The sequence below is a fragment of the Aulonocara sp. 'chitande type north' Nkhata Bay genome, linkage group LG22 (assembly GCF_057382095.1).
Source record: "Aulonocara sp. 'chitande type north' Nkhata Bay isolate Kocher_YH1m ecotype deep benthic linkage group LG22, A_spYH_male_GT1.1, whole genome shotgun sequence".
Classification (NCBI taxonomy): Eukaryota; Metazoa; Chordata; class Actinopteri; order Cichliformes; family Cichlidae; genus Aulonocara; species Aulonocara sp. 'chitande type north' Nkhata Bay.
In genome coordinates, this window is record NC_141364.1 from 12,350,873 (window position 1) to 12,369,666 (window position 18,794).

Sequence of the window (18,794 nt, forward strand, 5' to 3'; positions counted from 1 at the left end):
GACTTGCTGTATTCTGTGTTTTGTGATGCTTTTTGTCTTGGGATTAAAAATAAAAAAGAAATGATAAAAATAAATGCTTGGATATGTTTACCAGTTAATCACTTACTAAGCTGAGGGCTGGACTGGCCTCCGGGAGCACCTGGACATTGTCTGATTGCCTGAGGGTCGTTTTGGGCTGCAGTGAACATTCAGCTTCATCAGCAAGCAATTTACAGACTGAGCAGGGTCTGAGGATTACAAGCGACTCTCTCAGAGACAGACTGTGCACTTTCCTTTTGCAGTCTCCCTCCATCACACAGGTGATGCACACAAAAGACACACACATAAGAAGCCCCATCACCCTCCCTCTCGCTTAGGAAGGTAATGTTACCAGGTAAACCATCTCTTGTTGAGATGACATCATACAATCTAGTAAGAGTGGTTAGTTGCCTGGATCCAGCCACTCTTACTGGATTGTATCATGTCATCTCAACAAGAACAAATTAAGTTGCTGAATTTCATGTAGATGCTACATGATTTAATTACGTTCGCCATAGAAACATCAAATCAAATTAATTGAATGTTAATGTTAATATTATGTTAAACCTACACACATATATCGTGTTGACACAACACAACCAAGATGGATTAATATAACATGATTTGTTTAGATGGAATATAAGTGGCAAGATAAAATTACGTTCATCCAATTAATTTTTTTTTTTTTGAGTGTAGTAGCACCTCTTAGTTGCCTGCTATAAACGAGACTAATATCGTGGTGAGTGGTGAGTGTGAAATGGGTTAAGCTGCATGTGGTTAAATAATGAACTGAAACATCAGCCAGGTCCAATTTTTTGTAGATCTTTTTGATCAGTTTTATCACAAAAGTGTCCAAACAAAGTATTTTTACTACACAGTTGCTTATTAGTGTTATGGTTGGTTCCGACTGTAACGCCGTAGTTACATTTTTTTAATGTCAACATTCTCTAATCTAGGTTTGAGAAGGCAGACATGCCCTTTTGCTACTCTCATCAGAAAAAGTCCATTACACCTTTCTATTCTGTTGTAAAAGTTGCATTTAAATATGTTCATAAATAGCAAATGAACCAAAAACCACAAGAAACAATGATGGAGGACAAAGTAGCAGAAAAAATGAACAAATAAAATGTGCAATAGTGATCGACGGCTGCTAAGGTGATATAGTCCTCTTTCAGGTTTTATTTTAGTCTTTGCTCGGGCTCCATGTCTTCCTCTTCCTTGTATGATTAAAAAAAATGTGCAGATTGGCTTTCCTTTCTATCAAATAGAACATTGTATTCTGACTGGAACTGATATGAACACCCTGACATGTCTGTCAAGAACACAGGATCACCATGAGACACCATGTAAGAGCTGATAACATAAACTCCCATTATGTAAAGCTCTTTAACTAAAATGATATTCTTTAAAATTCTAAATAGTAACTGTTTTCAAGGAAGCGTTCTTAACCAGATATCCATTAGTTCATTGCAGAGTGGCTGAACCCCAAGTGAACAGGAAAAGTCTGCACAAGGTTTTGGAGGTTTCAGACAATATCACTGCCAAACAAGGCCGAGTGGTGGTTAAGTAAAGTGGTGGTTAGTAAAATCAAGAACAACTAATAATCTGGTTCTGCAGGATTTTCAGTCATGTTCAGATTACTAACATGCTAACAATGAGAAACATGCCTAGCTGACATACTTTATAAATTTGAACGCCAGCTACTGCATATACTTGTGCAACAGACCAGTGAAAACTTTTATCTCCTAATTCAAATGTGAGGCACTATAAATGTACACATGGTAGCCAGTTTCTTACTGTAAACTGGATAGTGTACTCACACAGCCTTCTTGAAGCTCACATACAGACTTAAATCCCACTCAAGGACTGCTTTCAAGGACGTTTTCTTAAAAGATTTCATGTGATTTTGTAAAGTTTCAAACTTTGCTACGCAGCTATATAAGAATCAGTCCATTTAACTAATTAGGACAAATCTGCATATAATTTTGAATGTAGCATGCAATATCACTGCCGAGCAGCACCTAGGGATGGTTTGATAATGGGAGACTAAAATGTATCTGTTTCCTGCTTATATATCTGTACTTACGGTAATTTTAGTCAAAAAGTGAAATCAACTGTGAAGTCTGCAGGTGTTCAATGTGAACACATTATATGCATGCAAATATGCTTTAACAGAAAATACCGCCCATCATTTGTATGTTGAAGCACTAAAGGGAGTATAAATGAACCAGGCTGCGTCTTGCTGTAAACTGGAGAGTGTAGCTGCACAGTTTTGCCTAAACTTAGACGCACGTTTCAGTATTCGCGTCTTCATCTTTTTGACCTAAACAACCAAGCAGACAGGTGAGACCATTTTTACTATAATTACAATCAACACCAATTTTAAATAATTCTTAAATAATTAAATAGTTCTTTGTGTTCATGTTCACAGAATGCTTGTCGTTGTTGTCGTTGTTGTCGTTGTTATCGTTGCGCTTCTTGTGGCTTCTGCTTCAGCTTCCTGTAAGTGGCAATGAGGTGTATCTGATATTTCAGCATTCAATTATGTGTTTTTAAAGCATTTTAGGGATTTACAATTAAGTGACAAGCAATAATAGTAAACTGTGCACTGTGTTCACAAAGTATGATCTGCTTCATCGCTGTCAAACAAATTCAGCTGCCTCATGACGTCTGTTTTCTCCTCCTTGCAGTCCAGCCTCAGTACTCTTTCTCCCCTTCTGTCGGGTCAGGAAGTGGCACCTAATTTGCTATCACTGGAGAAGATAGGATCACAGCTGTAAGGGTCTGGGAAACCTACAGTGGCCACATCATAGGGTGAATATAAAAAAATAAAATTACACCTTGTGATATTAACACTGCTTTCATTCAAAATTAGCACAAAAGAGATAGGTCTATTGATCTATTGGTCATGAGAATGCAGCATATTAACCACCAGCAATTATCTTACATTGTCTTTGTCTGTGTCTCATTTATTTATCAGCATTCAGTTCCACTATGGCTGTTTTTGATCCAAACTACAACAACACTGCACACTGAGGACCGTAGCATCATCTGTTCAGTTTTTGGACAGGAATTGCACTTTGCACAAAATTCTTTAGGGGTATTTTCATTAGTATCTAAAATGATAAAGTATCTACATGAAAATAAGTTATAATTACTATTTTTTTCTTCTTATCCTTATAAAGTAGTTAACCTACTGCTTTTGCCCAATTGCACACATCAGTGATCGAGAAAACGGGTGTTGATAACTGTAATTGTTTTCTTTTGGCAATCTGTCATCTTTCTATTACTCACTGTATACTTTTAATGCCATTATTCACCGTCCTCCACACGATCCAACAAAAATACAACTATACGTGTAAACTGGAAATTAGTCGATTTAATTTGCTGGCTCGATGGAGTTTAATTCCTGTATCTTTAAATAAGAAAGCAATAAACATCTACTTAATGCATAGATCATAGATGCATAGATCTTCTTTGAACAAAACGTTCCACTTTAACTAGAGTAGAGCCGCGAGACACATTATGGGACACAGCCTGGCTGAAGACTAAGCGAACAGGAAAATATTCAGTTAAAATAGAAATCTGAATATACTGAATGAAACTTGAATATATTTGATGAAAGTCAGATTATATTGAATGAAAGTCTGGATTTATTGAATGAAAACTGACGTTGCAAAGGCTCTGGCGCCATCTTGTGTTTAAGACGTATAATATTGTGTCGCTACAAGAAGTAGCTCAACAGGGGAGCAGCATTCCTAAGTAATGAAGACATAATTCTCTGGAAAATGCTTGTACTGTCGTAATTAGTACTAGTAACAGTAACATATATATTAATTCCCCAATCTCCCACGGGGCTGTCTTTATCCTTCGAGCTTGGCTCCAGTTACCATGAGGACCACTGTTTCCTTCACCTCCACATCTTCTCCAGCTCCTTTCTCAGCCCTTGTTATTTCTCAAGTTTCTTATGTTCCTTCTTCTTAATATTGCGATCACTTGGTATAGCTACATCAATCACTACAGCCATCTTCCTCTGCTTGTCCACCACTACTATGTCTGGTGGCCTCTACCTGCATTGTTGCCTCAATAATCCACCTGTTAGTAGTAGCTGAACCTGATTAACAATCCCCTCTGCTACCTAACTGACTAGATCAATATCCCAGAAATTTGACTGACTTGATGCTATACTCTGATTAAAAAGGGTTTCTATAGTTTTGTGATGACTGTAGTGATCACTGGACTGTAGTCACTGTAGGCAGCGTAGGGTTTATATTAATTTTTAAGATCCCGAATTTGGTGCTTTGATGATGTTGGTCAAGCACTGTCTAGCATGTCAATCTAAAATCTGTCATAGATATATCATTCACTCAAGAGATATGGTGACAGCACAGACCACCTGGATAGTGACAGATTGAGCTTAGGCTATAATACTAATACTAATACTACTACTACTACTACTACTACTACTACTAATAATAATAATAATAATAATAATAATAACAACAAAAGCATCTGATGTAACAATGGACTTGAAACAGATTTGGAAGGTCATCCAGTCATCAGGCCCCAGTGTGTGAAAGCTCCACTGTTCTATCAGGATCCAGTAAGACAGACAAAGAGCTACAATGTAATTATCAGTGAAATTAACTCTTGATTGTTCTCTAGCTGCTACAGTAACAAAGTGGTGGGATTGTGTTCAAACATTTGGCTCATGAACTACTGACCAAAGACCTAATTAGTTAAAAGGAGGAAGCAAATTATTTCTCCTGCGTAGACAACAGGATTTATCTTATATGTCAGCTCCTGGCTTCCATTGTGTAATTGTACCAAGCTTAAAATCTAGATCCAGTGGGCGTGCTTTCTCTCACATAATATGCAAGCTAATTTTTTATTCTTTTTTTTTTTAACTTGTGTGTGTGTGTGTGTGTGTGTTCTGTCCTGCAGACTTTGATTTAATTGCGTTAAAATGTGCTGCGTACACAGACATTTGCCTCGCTGTTTCCAGCTACGGCTAAAACTGCTTTCTCTGCAAAACCCAGGAAACTTCCTCTTCCTTCCAGTAAGCGCTGAGCCTACACTTCCCAGAATCCTTTAAGGCGCGGCAGCAGCTGTGCGCTCCGGCTTGCCCGCAGCAAAGTGGTGATAACACACCAAACAAGGTACAATGAGCGAGCGTTGACTTTTACATTTCGTCTGCTCTCCTTTGCGAGTGATGCCCAAATCTGTGGAGTAGCACCATGGCCGTGGAAGGTAAGGCGCCTCACAATGCGCTGCCCACACCGGCGTGTCAGGTTTTTTGTGTCCTTTCTAATATTGCATACAATAGTATAGTTATCATATGAAAGGATTTACACGATTCAGCCAAGACACAGTCAGGTCAGCTGTGAAAGGCTGTGATTGGGTGATGTTGTAGCCTCTGCTCTGTCAGCGTTAGATGCGCCGTTTTGGTCATCTTCTCCGAGCCTATTATTACGCTGTACAATTGAATCAATGTACGGCTGGTATTCAGAGTGCTGATCCATGATCACACACCATAAAGCCTCGTGTTAACGCGCAGCCTCTTTCTGTATTTACATTGTGGCAGCCTGTGCGCCTCGACGTTGCTCTGCGATTGGAGCCCCGGTTAACAGGTCTGCGACCGAGGATCGCCGAAGTCCTTTGACACGGTCGCCTCGGCATTTTCTCTGGAGGATTCTGAATCACTTTTATGAGAGAACATTAAGATAAACCCATCTCTGCTAGGATTTATTCACGAGTCTTTTTCGTGATGCAACAGCGCGCCGTGTGAGCGCTCAACCTGTTCCACAAGAACAGTCTCTTAGAGGCTGCTCGCCTGTCAGCAGGTGGTGTGGCATGTGGACAGGGGTGGTCACCTGCCTCTCCCCGTGAGTGTCAATACACAGTTAGTTAAGGTGCTCGCTCCGGACGTTTGAGGTGAGGGAAGTGGCAGTCAGTGAGTCACAATGCTCGGCCAGTCTCCTCACCTTATCGGAGGCATCCTGTGGATCCAGAATCCAATGAGAGGTATGTTAGAGGCATGCTTTAAACGCATTGAGTGCAGCCAGCTCTCTCGCTTGAGAGGGCTTCTCCAGTCCTTTGTTTGTGTATTTCCCCACGCAGGTATGTTTGGTATGACATTTCGAAGCGCTTGCATAGCCAAGATCAGGTTTTTTATGTGGGACGTTTGTGTGCACAGCCATGTCTGTGTATTGTCTGACCTGAACCAGTCTCTCTTGTTTTCTTTGGTTTAAGTTATCTTAGTGAGGATACAGGTTTTTTTGTTTTGTCCAGGATGTATGTGTAGTGGCATTGATAGCACAGATTAAACAGCGAGATGAGATAAATGCTGTCTGACTGCTGTTCCCTTCATTTTCTCTAATGTTAAGGTCCTGTTTAAGATTTTAGTGAAGCATTTGTGCTTGCCCCTAGAGCCTTTGATCATACTTCTCCCCTCATTGGTTAAACCTATTGTAAGGTTCAAGGCCGCTTTAAACATTCTCAAGCTCTGTGTTTGGCCCCCAGTCGAGAAATGTTGCAGCCACGAAGTTGTGTCTTTACTGCTCCGATGATATTGCATCTTAATAGGGCAGATAGCTGAACAACAGGTATAGAGACGTCATCTGTTTCAAAGCATCTTAGATACAACCTTTCCAGAATATTCCCCTGTATAGTTTCATTCATGCACCTCTTGAGATTCATCATTCAAAGCTGTAAGAGCAAGGCTGTCTGCAGATGCACTCTTTGTTCCAAAGCTGCGTAGTTTGTCTGTTGTCCAGTTTCAACCATTTCTTCAAGGAGCAATAGCATCAGTCCTCAGCCACACCACAGCTAAAAGTCATGACATCACTTCATTTTTCCCATGAAATGATTTAATGCTCCCAAAATCATCTTACAGGATTGGCACCTCTATAGGAGATAGTCTAACAAAATGTCACCACTTAAGGCTTGAGCAGTTCATGCAGCTATGGAATAAATCTTTGCATTCGAACACGATTCATTTACTTGTGTCACTCACAGAGATGAATTATGAGTCACGTCCCTATTCACTGAAGCTGCAACAGCCACAATCTGAAAGAAAATCACACACACACAAACCAAGCTCGCACAAACTTTTCCAAAGCTGTCAGAAACATCCTGCGGAGCCTTATGCTGAAGGTAAAATGTACTGATGCTACAGAAATACTGTGACTCGGAGTAGAAGAAAGTAATATGGTATTCTCTTACTGATTCACTTTTTCCTTAAATTTAAGAGGGAAATGTTTACTTTCATCTGACAGCTGTATTTTTCACATTATAAAAGACATAGAAAAAGGATCTTACATTGAACTTAGGAGGCTTTGGGTGTGTGATACCTGAGTGGGCTACAGCTTCGGGGTTTGGTTAGAGTGTCTTGTAATGTTTCAGTTATCTAGAATTGCATGATCCTAAAATTAAATTCACACTTTATTTCAAGGCCCAAAGAAGTAAAATAGTTCAGCACCTGACAGTAAAGCAAAGATTCAGTCCAACATCAAAACATGAGTGCAGATTTGCTTAGATTACTTGATTAATCATCCCACATATTTATGTGAGTAACCACAGAGGCACACACTTCAACTCTATAATTATAATTGAATTCAGTTCAGTGTCATTTATATCGCACCAAATCACAACAATATTCGCTTCTACATTAAGAGAGAGGCACACTCAACAATCACATGAGCAAGCTTTTGGCTTTTAACAGGAAGAAACCTCCAGAGAGGTGTGGCCGTGGAGTGAGGGGCAGGGAGACAGGACAAAAAACAGGCTGTGGAACAGAGCCAGGGATGAATAATAACTAACGATTAAATGTTTAATCTGTAAGGACACATAAACGAGCGCCACTTCCTGTTTTTAATAACACTCACAAGGATGTATTTTTGCAGTTGAGTAGTTTTAATTTTGATGCTTTTAGCTCAGTTTTCTCCTTGTGATTCTAAACTTTTAATTAAGTACCGGTAAGACTTTGTAGATGTTTTTATGACATAGTATGTTTTTATTTGCTGTTGTGTTATATTTGCTAAGCAAAGGGCACTAAACCTTTTTGAGTCCAAGCTCTCTATAGTCAAATCACCTGTCAAATGAAATAGTTTATTGTTGCAAAATTAATCAGTGACTATTTGTCTTTTTTTTTTTTTTGAATACAAGAGATTTTCCATGATTTTTTGTGTTTTGTTATTTTTAAAACAGAAAAGTTATATTGGTCAGGGTTCTATTTGAGCATTTTATAAATTAAACCAGCGATCCCCAACCTTTTTTGGCCATGGACCGGTTTATGTCTGACAATATTTTCACGGACCTGCTTTTAAGGTGTCGCGGATAAATGCAACAAAACAAAACCACTACTAAAAAAATAAATAAAATTGATTCATAACACACAGGAAAAGACCCAGGGAAACCGAATTAACGATAAAAACGCTTAAAAAAAATAACGATAAAAACCGATAAAACCCCTTGAAAACCATCAATTTGATACCCGAGCCTCAACTCTTGCAGCCCGGTACCAAACGACTCACGGACCGTGGGTTGGGGACCGCCGTATTAAACAATCAAACAGAAAATAAAAGTAAGGTTTGCATACAGTGCAGGTATATTAAATTATATGTCCTGCTTTTGTTATTTCTCCTTCCTGTTTTGGTTTCCTATGCTCACTGATCTCTACTTCTAAATTTGCCACAGTTGGCTAAAAATGCCTCTCTTTTTTTTCTTTTTTTTTTTTAGATCAGATCTAATTAAAACCATTATTTTCTCTGCAGTTATTGCTAAACTGTCCCCGCGGGTGGGACAAAGCTTGCGGCAGCATCATCACTTTTAATTTGAGATGTGATGAAAAAACAAAAAAACATCACAACAACTCTGCTGTGTCACTGTGTTCTGTTCCAGTTCTCCACCAACCCTTCCAAGACAGAGAATATAGGTCAGATATTTAATAATTTATAAGCTATGAGAGGACAAAAAAGCTCTTTGGGAAATGAGGGCTTTCGAGACTGCCACCCCAGGACCCCACTGAGCTTTACTTTGAAAGGCACTTTTGATTAGCTGTGCTTAGCCGATTCAGTTTACACAAAATAACAAAGGAAGCACAAATGTTTGCAATGCTCTTTAATGATAAGCCGGCAAATAGTTTACTTTACACTCGAGAGGAAGGTTTAATTAGGGTCTTTAAATGGTGTGAAATTTGATTATAGCTTCTTTTAAATGATCTGTTTAGGGGCCACTGTTTTCTTGTACAAGCACTGCTTTTTTTTTGTTAGCATAAAAAATTCTAGAAAAAAGTCTAGTCTAAATGAAAAAAGTAAAATCTGAGAAAGAAGATGGTCATGTTTCTGATACACTCTTTGACACATTAGATTCTGAGTAAGTGAGGCAGTGTTGATTGCTCAGAACAACTTGGAGATTGATGTACATGTGTATTGATTGCAATTTTCTTGTCCCATTCCAATTTCCAGTAATTTTTTTCTGAGTGATCTTCCGATGATGTTTTAACTTTTTAACAATTCATATTTTTCTTTCATAGATCTTTAACTGACATAACAGAATGCGAGCAAAAGTCAACATTTCCTCAATGCAAAATGTTGTTAGCAAAATTTTAGGATCTTCTCTCGGTGAAGCAACTAAATATAATGTGCTGTGCTACTGGAAAGAGCTACATATACTGTAATTAACTGAAGATGAACCTTTACCTGCTGATATATTTTACCTTAAGAAAATAAGCACATGCAGCAGTCATATAACAAAACTAATCACAGGTACTTACTCAATTTTGCAGAATAACTTAGGTAACAAAACATTCACCCGTTTCTCTTTTTCGCTTTGATCGTTCGCTCATATTGAGGCTGCTAGCTGGTGGCTAGCTTTGCGTCTGAATAGCTTTAGCTTTAGCCACTTTGGCTTTGTTAGCTTCTTCAAACTGGACATGTTCAGCTTAGGTTTGATTTTAGGAAGATTTTCATACTTAGGGTTCCCCCTTGGTTTACTTTGGCAAACTTTGTGTATTCTACACTCAGACTGAGTACTGGCCACAGCCGTCATGCATGCTGCTTATAGCATGGCAGTAAGTATGTGCATGACTATTTGCTTGCTATTGCATGAAACCAACCATCTCATCTGACATACATGAGGCTAACTGACCGGTCACTGGTCAAAGCCAAGACTGCTGGAAATTGTCAGATTCTGGTACCTGGCTGGTTGATCAGTGCATCTCTGGGATGTCTATTCTGACACATAGTTAATTTGATAGGCACTGAGGTTATACTCCAGAAACTTGACACAGGATCCTTAGTGATGTAGCTTAAGATAATTTCACCTGGGGCCCTTAGCACAGATGGAGACATCAAGTGACCTTGCTTCATAACAGCTTATGTAAACAAAGTCATGACTTAATGGGGGAAATTAATTTTAGCGTTCTGCTGACTAAAGGTTGTATCATAAATGTACTGGTACAATGACTGAGTGTGAAGCTAACCATCGTATGGAGGGTAGGGACGCAGTACTGTTAAAATATGAGTATAATAGTGTATTAGTGTCTGACTCATTTATTTATGTGACAGAAATTATGTTTCAAATGAAAGAAGAGACACGAAGAGAGAAGTTTAAATGCTGGCTCACTTTGGGTATGAAGCACGAGGGAGTAGATGCGTGGGTGTTAATGTTGGACTGTTGGTTTGGGAACTTTACAGAAATGGTCACACGCACCCACATCAGAAAGGTGTGAGCACTTCTGAACAGCAGTTCTGATAGAAGACATTGGTGCCTTAAGGCCATGTTGGGACCAAAAATAGAATAGTGTCAAACTGAAAGTGTTGGTACCGGCGGTCGCCAATGCAGGAGGACTCTTGCAAACCAAAACAATAACAGGGTTATTAAGCAAATTAAATCTTGCTTAACATTTTCCACATACCCTAACACAACTAAATCGAATAAGCTCAAGTAGATTAGCTTGTTTTATTTATGTTACAGCATTTTTTAAAATCTGTTGTTTGCAAGCATCTGTTCAGAGCAGCAAGTCAGTGTAGCTGTGATAACATTCCAGTGTATCTGATTAACCCTTCAGACCTGCTAGGTGATGTTTTATTCCCTCACTTGCAACTTGCCCATGCTGAAACTGTTTTATAAGATAACTCAGTTTTAAGATAATCTTGGGTAGATTTTAATTTTTGTAGGACAGCATAGCAGCTGTGTCTCCTACAAAATTTGATTATATCTGGTAGCGATCCGGTAGCGCAATCAGGGTGAGAACACCACATAGTAAACGTCTTAATCATTCAGCCGCCAGCATTCATTGTTATTATCAGCATGACAGAGGCTCTACATTTTTCCAATGCTAACGTCATTATAATTTAACCAGGCAAGCTACTAAAAGGCTAACATGTGTCAGGACCATGAATTATGTGGACGTGTGCATGTACACACATATAGAAAGCGGCAAGAGCTGGACCCCAAGTCTAGTCGCAGTAGTGTTTACCCCTGTGGCTGAGGTTGTTCATTTCCCTTCTTTCTATTTGCCTCTATACATCCAGCCTCCTTGATCTGCCCTGCCCTGCTCTGCCTGTCTGTGCACCCATTCAGAAAACTCATTTCAAATCCTTCCCCCGGATCTAGCCCAGGAATAGAATTAGGAGAATAAACATGTTTATTTGAGTCAGTGGAATGGGATTACATCTTAGTCAATTTAATAAGGAGCTACTACATCGGACGAGGATCTTTCAAACCTTACTCAGCAGGAATAGGATTAAGATGACAGAAGCGGATGCAGCAAATGTCGAGGGAGAGCAGTGTTGTGCAATCGTCCTCCTTTAGGTAGGCCTACAGCCATGTTTGATGTACCATACTAAAGTGCTGCTGCCTGGAGTTTAGCATAAGAGATAAGCAAAATTAAAAATAGAAAATTAAAGTATTGGTAGGCACAAACATGCCCTCAAGCAACGTGCACAAAGGAGACTTTCTCATTAACAGACTTGCAGAGATTTCCACTACTTCCATGGATTGATGTAAAGGGCAAGTACCTGAAAGAGTCTGTCTAACAAATGTCAATGGGTTATTCATTACAATTCTATTGGACCTGTCCCTGGTCTGAGTGCTTTAGCTGGCTCAGCTTGCATTGCTGTCTCTGACTGTCAGCTTGAGAGAAAGAAATCCAGAAGGAGAAGGAAAGGCCAAGTGTGTCTGGTCTGGACACTTTCTTTTTCCGCAGCACTAGTTTATATTCCCTCAGTTTTACTAGAACGTGTTCTGTACAAGTAAAAGGACCAATTAAAAAACACAGAAAAAAAGGCAATGACTTTAATGTTAAACTAATAAAATATGGTATGTTTTCTTAATGCCTTTTCTTATTTTGATTTCTTGGTAGTACCTCAGCAGTGTAGTGGTTGATAAATTCAGCTAACATCTAAAAGCCACTTGTTTGAGACCAGGGGGAGACATAAATGCAGAGGGTTATGTCGGAAAGGTATCTGGTTTAAAAATGTGTGCCAAATCAAGATATGTAGACGTATTCAACCTAAAGAAAAAGACTGATTTAGTAGGGAAAGTGGGCTAAAGTTTGGCTTACTGTTGTTGCATGGGTGTGACTGGGTGTGCTTGTAGAGTTTTTTCTCATGTTTAAAGACTATTGCAGCATCTTGCTCTCAGTCCTCTGGGAATCTTTGAGCTCCTGTACTGAGTATAGACACACTCATGTCTTCCACCTGACCATGTTACAAAATCAAGAGGTGCACAACAAACCAAACCAAAGTGACACTAACGTGTGAGCTAGGGATGCTGTGATACCATGGGATGTAGTAGTTGGTACCAGTACCAGCAAAATTACACTATTTTCTATTCCTACAAAGTGAATATTCCATGTACCCAAATGCTGGTGACAGACTGTTTATTTGAAATGTCAACATTATATTTTGCATATACAATATTAACGCTAATTCATGTAAACCATTGCAAACAATTTGGCCTACAGGGACATCTGTCTAAAAAATGGTAACATAAGAAGGATAATACTTTGAATTGATGTTAAATTGAAACTCATTCACCTTGAATTCTTTATTAAGTTTTGTATGCTGATCTTTTAGGTGCTTTGCTAAATTGGAAGTATTCTCTCGCTTGGCCTGAGATAAGCCAGAGAGCATCACCCCTGGGCTATCCACCTGAAGCGCAAAGTACCATACCCAACTATGCTATTCTTATCATATAGTCAGAGCAGCTGCGCTAGCTGCTTTTGGGTGTCCTCTTTTTCCTCTTCTTTTCTAAAACACTTGGAGGCATATGATGCCCCTGGTAGTTCTGGAAGAACTGCAGCATTTGTACATGAACAGCATACTGTGCCTACAGTATATAAATTGAAAATATTGATTCTGGTGACTTCCATAGCATGGGTTTGACATTAACTAGGTACTGTTTGGCTCACTTTACATCAGAAGGTACAATTGGCATCTTTCAGTTAAGTATATTAATAACAAATAAGCCTATTTTCACTTGGTAGAAATACTATATTAGTTAAGATATTAAGCCTGCATCTCATGAGGAAAATGAGGATGTGTGTTAATATTGTTTCTTGTTGCAGGAACAACTTGATTTGCTTTAGAAGTTTAAAGGGTACATCAGTACCATAGATCCAAAACAAATATCCTAATTGCACTTAATAAATACATAAAAAAAAATTGCATGCCTAGTGTCACTTTTCAAACTACATTGTTTAACACAATGTATGTACAGATGATTGAAGAATAATAAAAGTCGTTCTACAAAACTACATCCTTATCATTTGAAAAAAATGATGTAAAATGATGTAACCATTAACCAGCTCTCTAATTTAAAAGCACCATTACAAATTGTAGTTTTTGTTCTATTCATCTATTCCTATCACACCTGCATTAATACTTCCCTCTCATTGTATTTAAAGTTTCATCTGTAGCCTCGGGATGCTTCATGGTACAGCTCAATCAACTTGAATCATGAGCCATATGCTAATTCTGTTCTCAGAATTATAGCGATGAAAGGGAGAAAAAGTGTAAATTTTCCACATTTAGAAGTGATGAATATGCAAATTAATGAAGACAATAATGTTGTTTTATGCAGATAGCTTCTGTCTAACCTCTGTGAAGGCATTCTTAAAAATGCATTGTAAAAATACCTGGCTGATTGCATGGGTTCTTGTCCGTACCGCAAAACAGGGCAGAACAAAATTTACTGTATACAGTAACTTTATCGACCTTTATGAAGTGTGACCATCAGGGAAATTAAGCCCAGGGGAGGAGACAAATTTTGCTGAATGTTCCAGTCATTCTTTGCTTATTTCATCCTTGCAAAGCGCTCCCGGCCCTTTGTGCACTTCTCGTCTCTTTCCAAAAGGATGCCCTTTCTGCTTTTTGTGAATATTTGGCACCCCGGTGTGTCAAGTGCAAAAACTTGGCTTTGTGTCAGCTTCAGTCCCTGGTGACCATGAAGTCATCTGCGCTCCATTCTGCTGACTGATTGAAGCTGCTGATCTGAGAGTTTGGGTGTCACTGATGATATAGTGGGCACAGATGGAGAGTCATTGTCAGGTGAAGAAAATCGTTATGTGGCGTTTTTAGTGCTGTGAAGCTGATTCTTTAAAGTTCTCTTAAGGTGGAATAAACAGGAGCTTTGGTTCAGTTAGGAAGTGTGTGTGAATATGGCCCATAACAATATGGATAACTGTAAAATTACATTTTTAAAATGCAACTTTTCTAGTAGTTGTACTTTCAGAAGTACTCTGTTAAACTATATGAGCAAAGGCAGATGGTAACAGAAACGCATCCTCTACTTACAGCAGTACTCCACAGTGAAGGCCAAAAATGGACAAAATGTTAATTGTAATTCAGTTGAAGTGTTTTTCAGGGGGGTGGCAACAGAGCTAATTAGATCACTACTAATTTAATCAGGCCGTTGAAGAACAGCAGTGTGCTGGGGTACAATGAGCTCATTGCTGAAAACATCAGGGGAGCACTTTTAGATGTGCCTTACAGTGGGAAATTCAAATAGTTTTTTTTTAAATAGGTTAGATATAATATCCTATAATTATCAATTAAAGGACTAAAATCCAGTGGTTAGCACTGTTGCCTCATAGCAAGAAAGTCGTGAGTTCAATTCCACCATCAGGCCGGGGTCTCTCTGTGTGGAGTTTGCATGTTCTCCCTGTGTTTGCGTGGGTTCTCCCCGGGTACTACGGCTTCCTCCCACAGTCCAAAGACATGCAGTTGGTGGGGTTAGTAGGTTAATTGGAAACTCTAAATTGCCCATAGATGTGAAAGCAGGAGTGAATGTGAGTGTGGCTGGTTGTCTCCTGTCTATGTGTTAGCCCTGCGACAGACTGGCGACCTGTCCAGGTTGTGCCCAGCTGGGATAGGCTCCAGGGAAGTGGATATGAACATCAGGCTGTCAAAGTGTTTGGCAAAGGTGGGTAGAGGTGGTGTTGTACCATAGAATCAGAAGGACAGACTTTTTCTCGTGCGCCTTTCCAGTATTTAAATCTTCTATCTAGTTTTGTTTCTTGGGTTGTCTTTAATATCTGCATAGTAAACTGTATGAGTGCCGCGCGGCGTGAGGCCTACATACAGTCATTCTGTCAAGTTAACATATGGCCACACAGAGCTGTAGTTTTGGGTTTCTTTCATTACCATGTTGGTTGACCAACCATGGCTTGATCGAATATGACTGGAACTAATGGAGAAATTGCATTGGTCACATCATGCCTGATGGCTGTTTAATCAGCCGGTCCCTCCTTAAAGCAGAAGAATGTAAACAGTTTGTGTCTCTATATGAATTCTGCTTTTTGAAGTGACACTGTGATACCGAATCATGACTCTGCATTGTAAGCATTACGTGTATCTTAAGGCAGTAAAAGCTAGTTGATATTGAAATATATTACACATATAAACATATACGATGTCTAGGATTGCTATATTGGTAAAGCAGCTTCAAACTTCTTCAAATAAAACAAGTGAAAGGTTCAAAGCATGTCTTGTATACCGTACCTGGTAACTGATGAGATTTGAGTCAAAAACTTTTGATATTAATATGTAATAGTTTCTGTTGTTTTGGGCAAATGGAGGAAGTTTGAGTTTCATTAAATATTAATAGTTGTTACTCAGTTCTAAATTAAGACACTCTATTTTTTCACCCTTTTACTGTCTGCCTTTGAAGCAGAGCATGCTAACAGCTTTATGCCTGGAATACAGGCATAAAGCAGCATCACAGCAAGCCAAAGTGAAAAGCAGTTATATTTAGCTCATATGTATTTGCAAAGTGGGTCAGTTCAGTCTGTCTTTTTCTTTCCAGCTCTGTCTCACTTGACTCATTGTGTCTGTCTTTCGGATTTTTACTTTAAGTCACCGTCCAACTTTTTTTTTTTTTCCACCGTCTCTCAATCCATCATTCTCTCTCTCTTTTTATCCTCCCTCACACTCTGCACCTAAGAAATATTCAAAGCTGAGCACATCTGCGCCTGCTTGACACAGTCCCAAGCAGCCATGGCTGATGGAGCCCTGGGGTTGTAGAGGGCAGTCTATGAAGTTTGAATGCAGTTAACTTTTGATGGGATGTCAGGGTGAATTAAGAGCCCGTAGAGTCTAGCTGGCTGGCTAACTCATTACATGGTTTCACTTTGATAGTTAGTCATGCAGTCAATCCTCATTGTCTCAGCAGCTGACATATGAACATAACCACAGCCTTATGAGTGTGCATGAGCAAAATTAATGGCAACGATTCCAAAAAGCTTCTTTTAAGGCTGACTTAGTCGTCTGAGTATCCTGTTTAAAATCCCATCTAATCATTTCAGAGTAGTGAGATTCTCTCTTTGCTTTCTACGTATTAAATGCACAGTTTATAAATTAAGCTGCATGGGGCTCTCTTGATCACAAAAATAACAAAAAGCATATTGAAATGAAATCACGAAGTAGCGTAGTTGTTGACCTCACCGCTGCTTATGGACATCTGTTAATTGATCTCTGGGCTCCCCCAGAAAATAAGACAATATTTTCGATATATTTGCATTAAAATGACTGATAAATTTAAGAAATAAGGAATAGATATGAGAAACACCCTTCAACCATGTTAGGAGTGTTGATATTACATAGTTTGTCCAACAGAGGGCACTCTGCAACTGTAATTAGTGTTAATGTTTAGAGCGTAAACAAGTAATTCAACTCCATTGTCATATTTTCCCCAGTAAGAACTCCTTACTAACCAATGTTTCGTGTGTCTGAAAGGGAAAAAATAAAATCAGTACTGGAGCAGCACCGTGGAACAGTCGTTAGCACTGTTGCCTCACAGCAAGAAGAATTTGAATCCACCACCTGGCTGGTGCCTTTCTGTGTGGATTTTGTGTGTGTCTAAGTTAGCCTGCCGACAGAATGGCAACCTGTCCAGGGTCTACCACGCCTTTTACCCTGGGATAAGTTCCAGCGCCACCACAATCCTGAATTGGATATGTGGGAGAAAATGGATATACGGATGAAAATATCTGCATCAATCTTAAAAATCCTTAATTATTGTGCTCTAATTGTTTAAGATGTTTTCATATTGTGTCATTTCAGTCTAATTAAACAGCCACAGGTTACTAATGAAATGTTGATTGCTATTAGGGAAATCCCCAAATATTTTTTTTTGTTTTGTTTTTGTTGCATGGATGTTCAATTTTTCATATCAGAATATTCTGATATTCTTTTATAAAATGTGGACATATGTAGCTACAATTTAAGCTTGGAAGCTCATTCTCCACTCTGGTTACTGTGTCCGATTTAATGACTTTATTGCAGGATTTACCAACTTTTTTCTGTAACCGGCCCTCCTCCTGAAACCCTCTCGAGTCATCTCCGGAAAAATGTATAAACAGTATTTTGTGATCAAAGGAGCCCAAAACCTGATAGCTTCTTGGGGACAGCACTGTTGCTAACTAAAAAAAAATCACTGACATATAAATGTGGAAATCTTACATATTATAACTTTTTACTGCTTAACCGAATCACTGAAGCCACTGAACCTAAATGTAACATTTCGCGCTCGTGTTTCCATGCACAGTCAGCCTGATCTTAATCCTTGGCGCACCTACCTGCTCACAAACGGGAAAAACAAACATGTATGTATGTAAAATGTAAAATGCATTGCACCATGGGGCATATTACTTTTGCATTACTTTAGCAATACTCTGCTTCTGATGCACTGTTGCATATTTGAGATTTAACAATATGAGCCTTAGGCCACCTGTGTACACACTGGCACAAATCTCTGTTCTAATGAAGGCACAGGAGTATTAACAAACTGACAAAAAGTTGGCAAAAGCACATCGCAGCACTTTACAGAAAAATCTCGTGCGCACAGCGATCCTTTTGGATGCTGCAGGTCTAACTGCTGATCATTGATTTTGCTACCTGTTGAAGGTCAGGCTCTGGCAGCTTGTTGTTGGTCGGCATGCACTCGGCATTAACATCAACCGGGGTCCAGGGTTGTGCATTATTGTGTAACAGAGTTAAGCATATTGTCATGATGCTTGCAGAAAGAGCTGATCTTCCGATAGAGATAGTGGGTAGTTGTTTGTGGCATGGGCACAGTTTTGACTTTATCATCACATTTTTGTCTTTTCGTGAAATAAAAATTAAAGCGAGCATTTATATTTGGACTCCTCAAATATTGTAGACCACTCCACTAGTTTTTTTGTTTCTTCTGCCACAAAAACTTAAGTGAGCTGATTCAATTTCAAGTGTGCAGAAAAGGGGCATGTTTGACTTCAAATCTGGTGATGACAA

The 18,794-nt window shown here is 39.1% G+C and overlaps 1 protein-coding gene across 2 annotated transcripts in view; it reads left to right on the plus strand.

Moving 5' to 3' along the window:
* The first annotated feature begins 4,734 nt into the window (after positions 1-4,734).
* Positions 4,735-18,794, plus strand: part of samd12 (sterile alpha motif domain containing 12) — a 132,808-nt gene continuing 118,748 nt past the window's right edge. The window contains exon 1 of one of the 2 annotated variants that reach the window (XM_086280376.1): positions 4,735-5,268. In XM_086280376.1, coding sequence (XP_086136502.1) covers positions 5,256-5,268 — 13 coding nt within the window. In that variant the 5' untranslated portion in view covers positions 4,735-5,255. Of the gene's footprint in view, positions 5,269-5,519; positions 6,043-18,794 lie in introns of those variants that run through there. The other variant, XM_086280375.1, reaches the window with a different exon arrangement.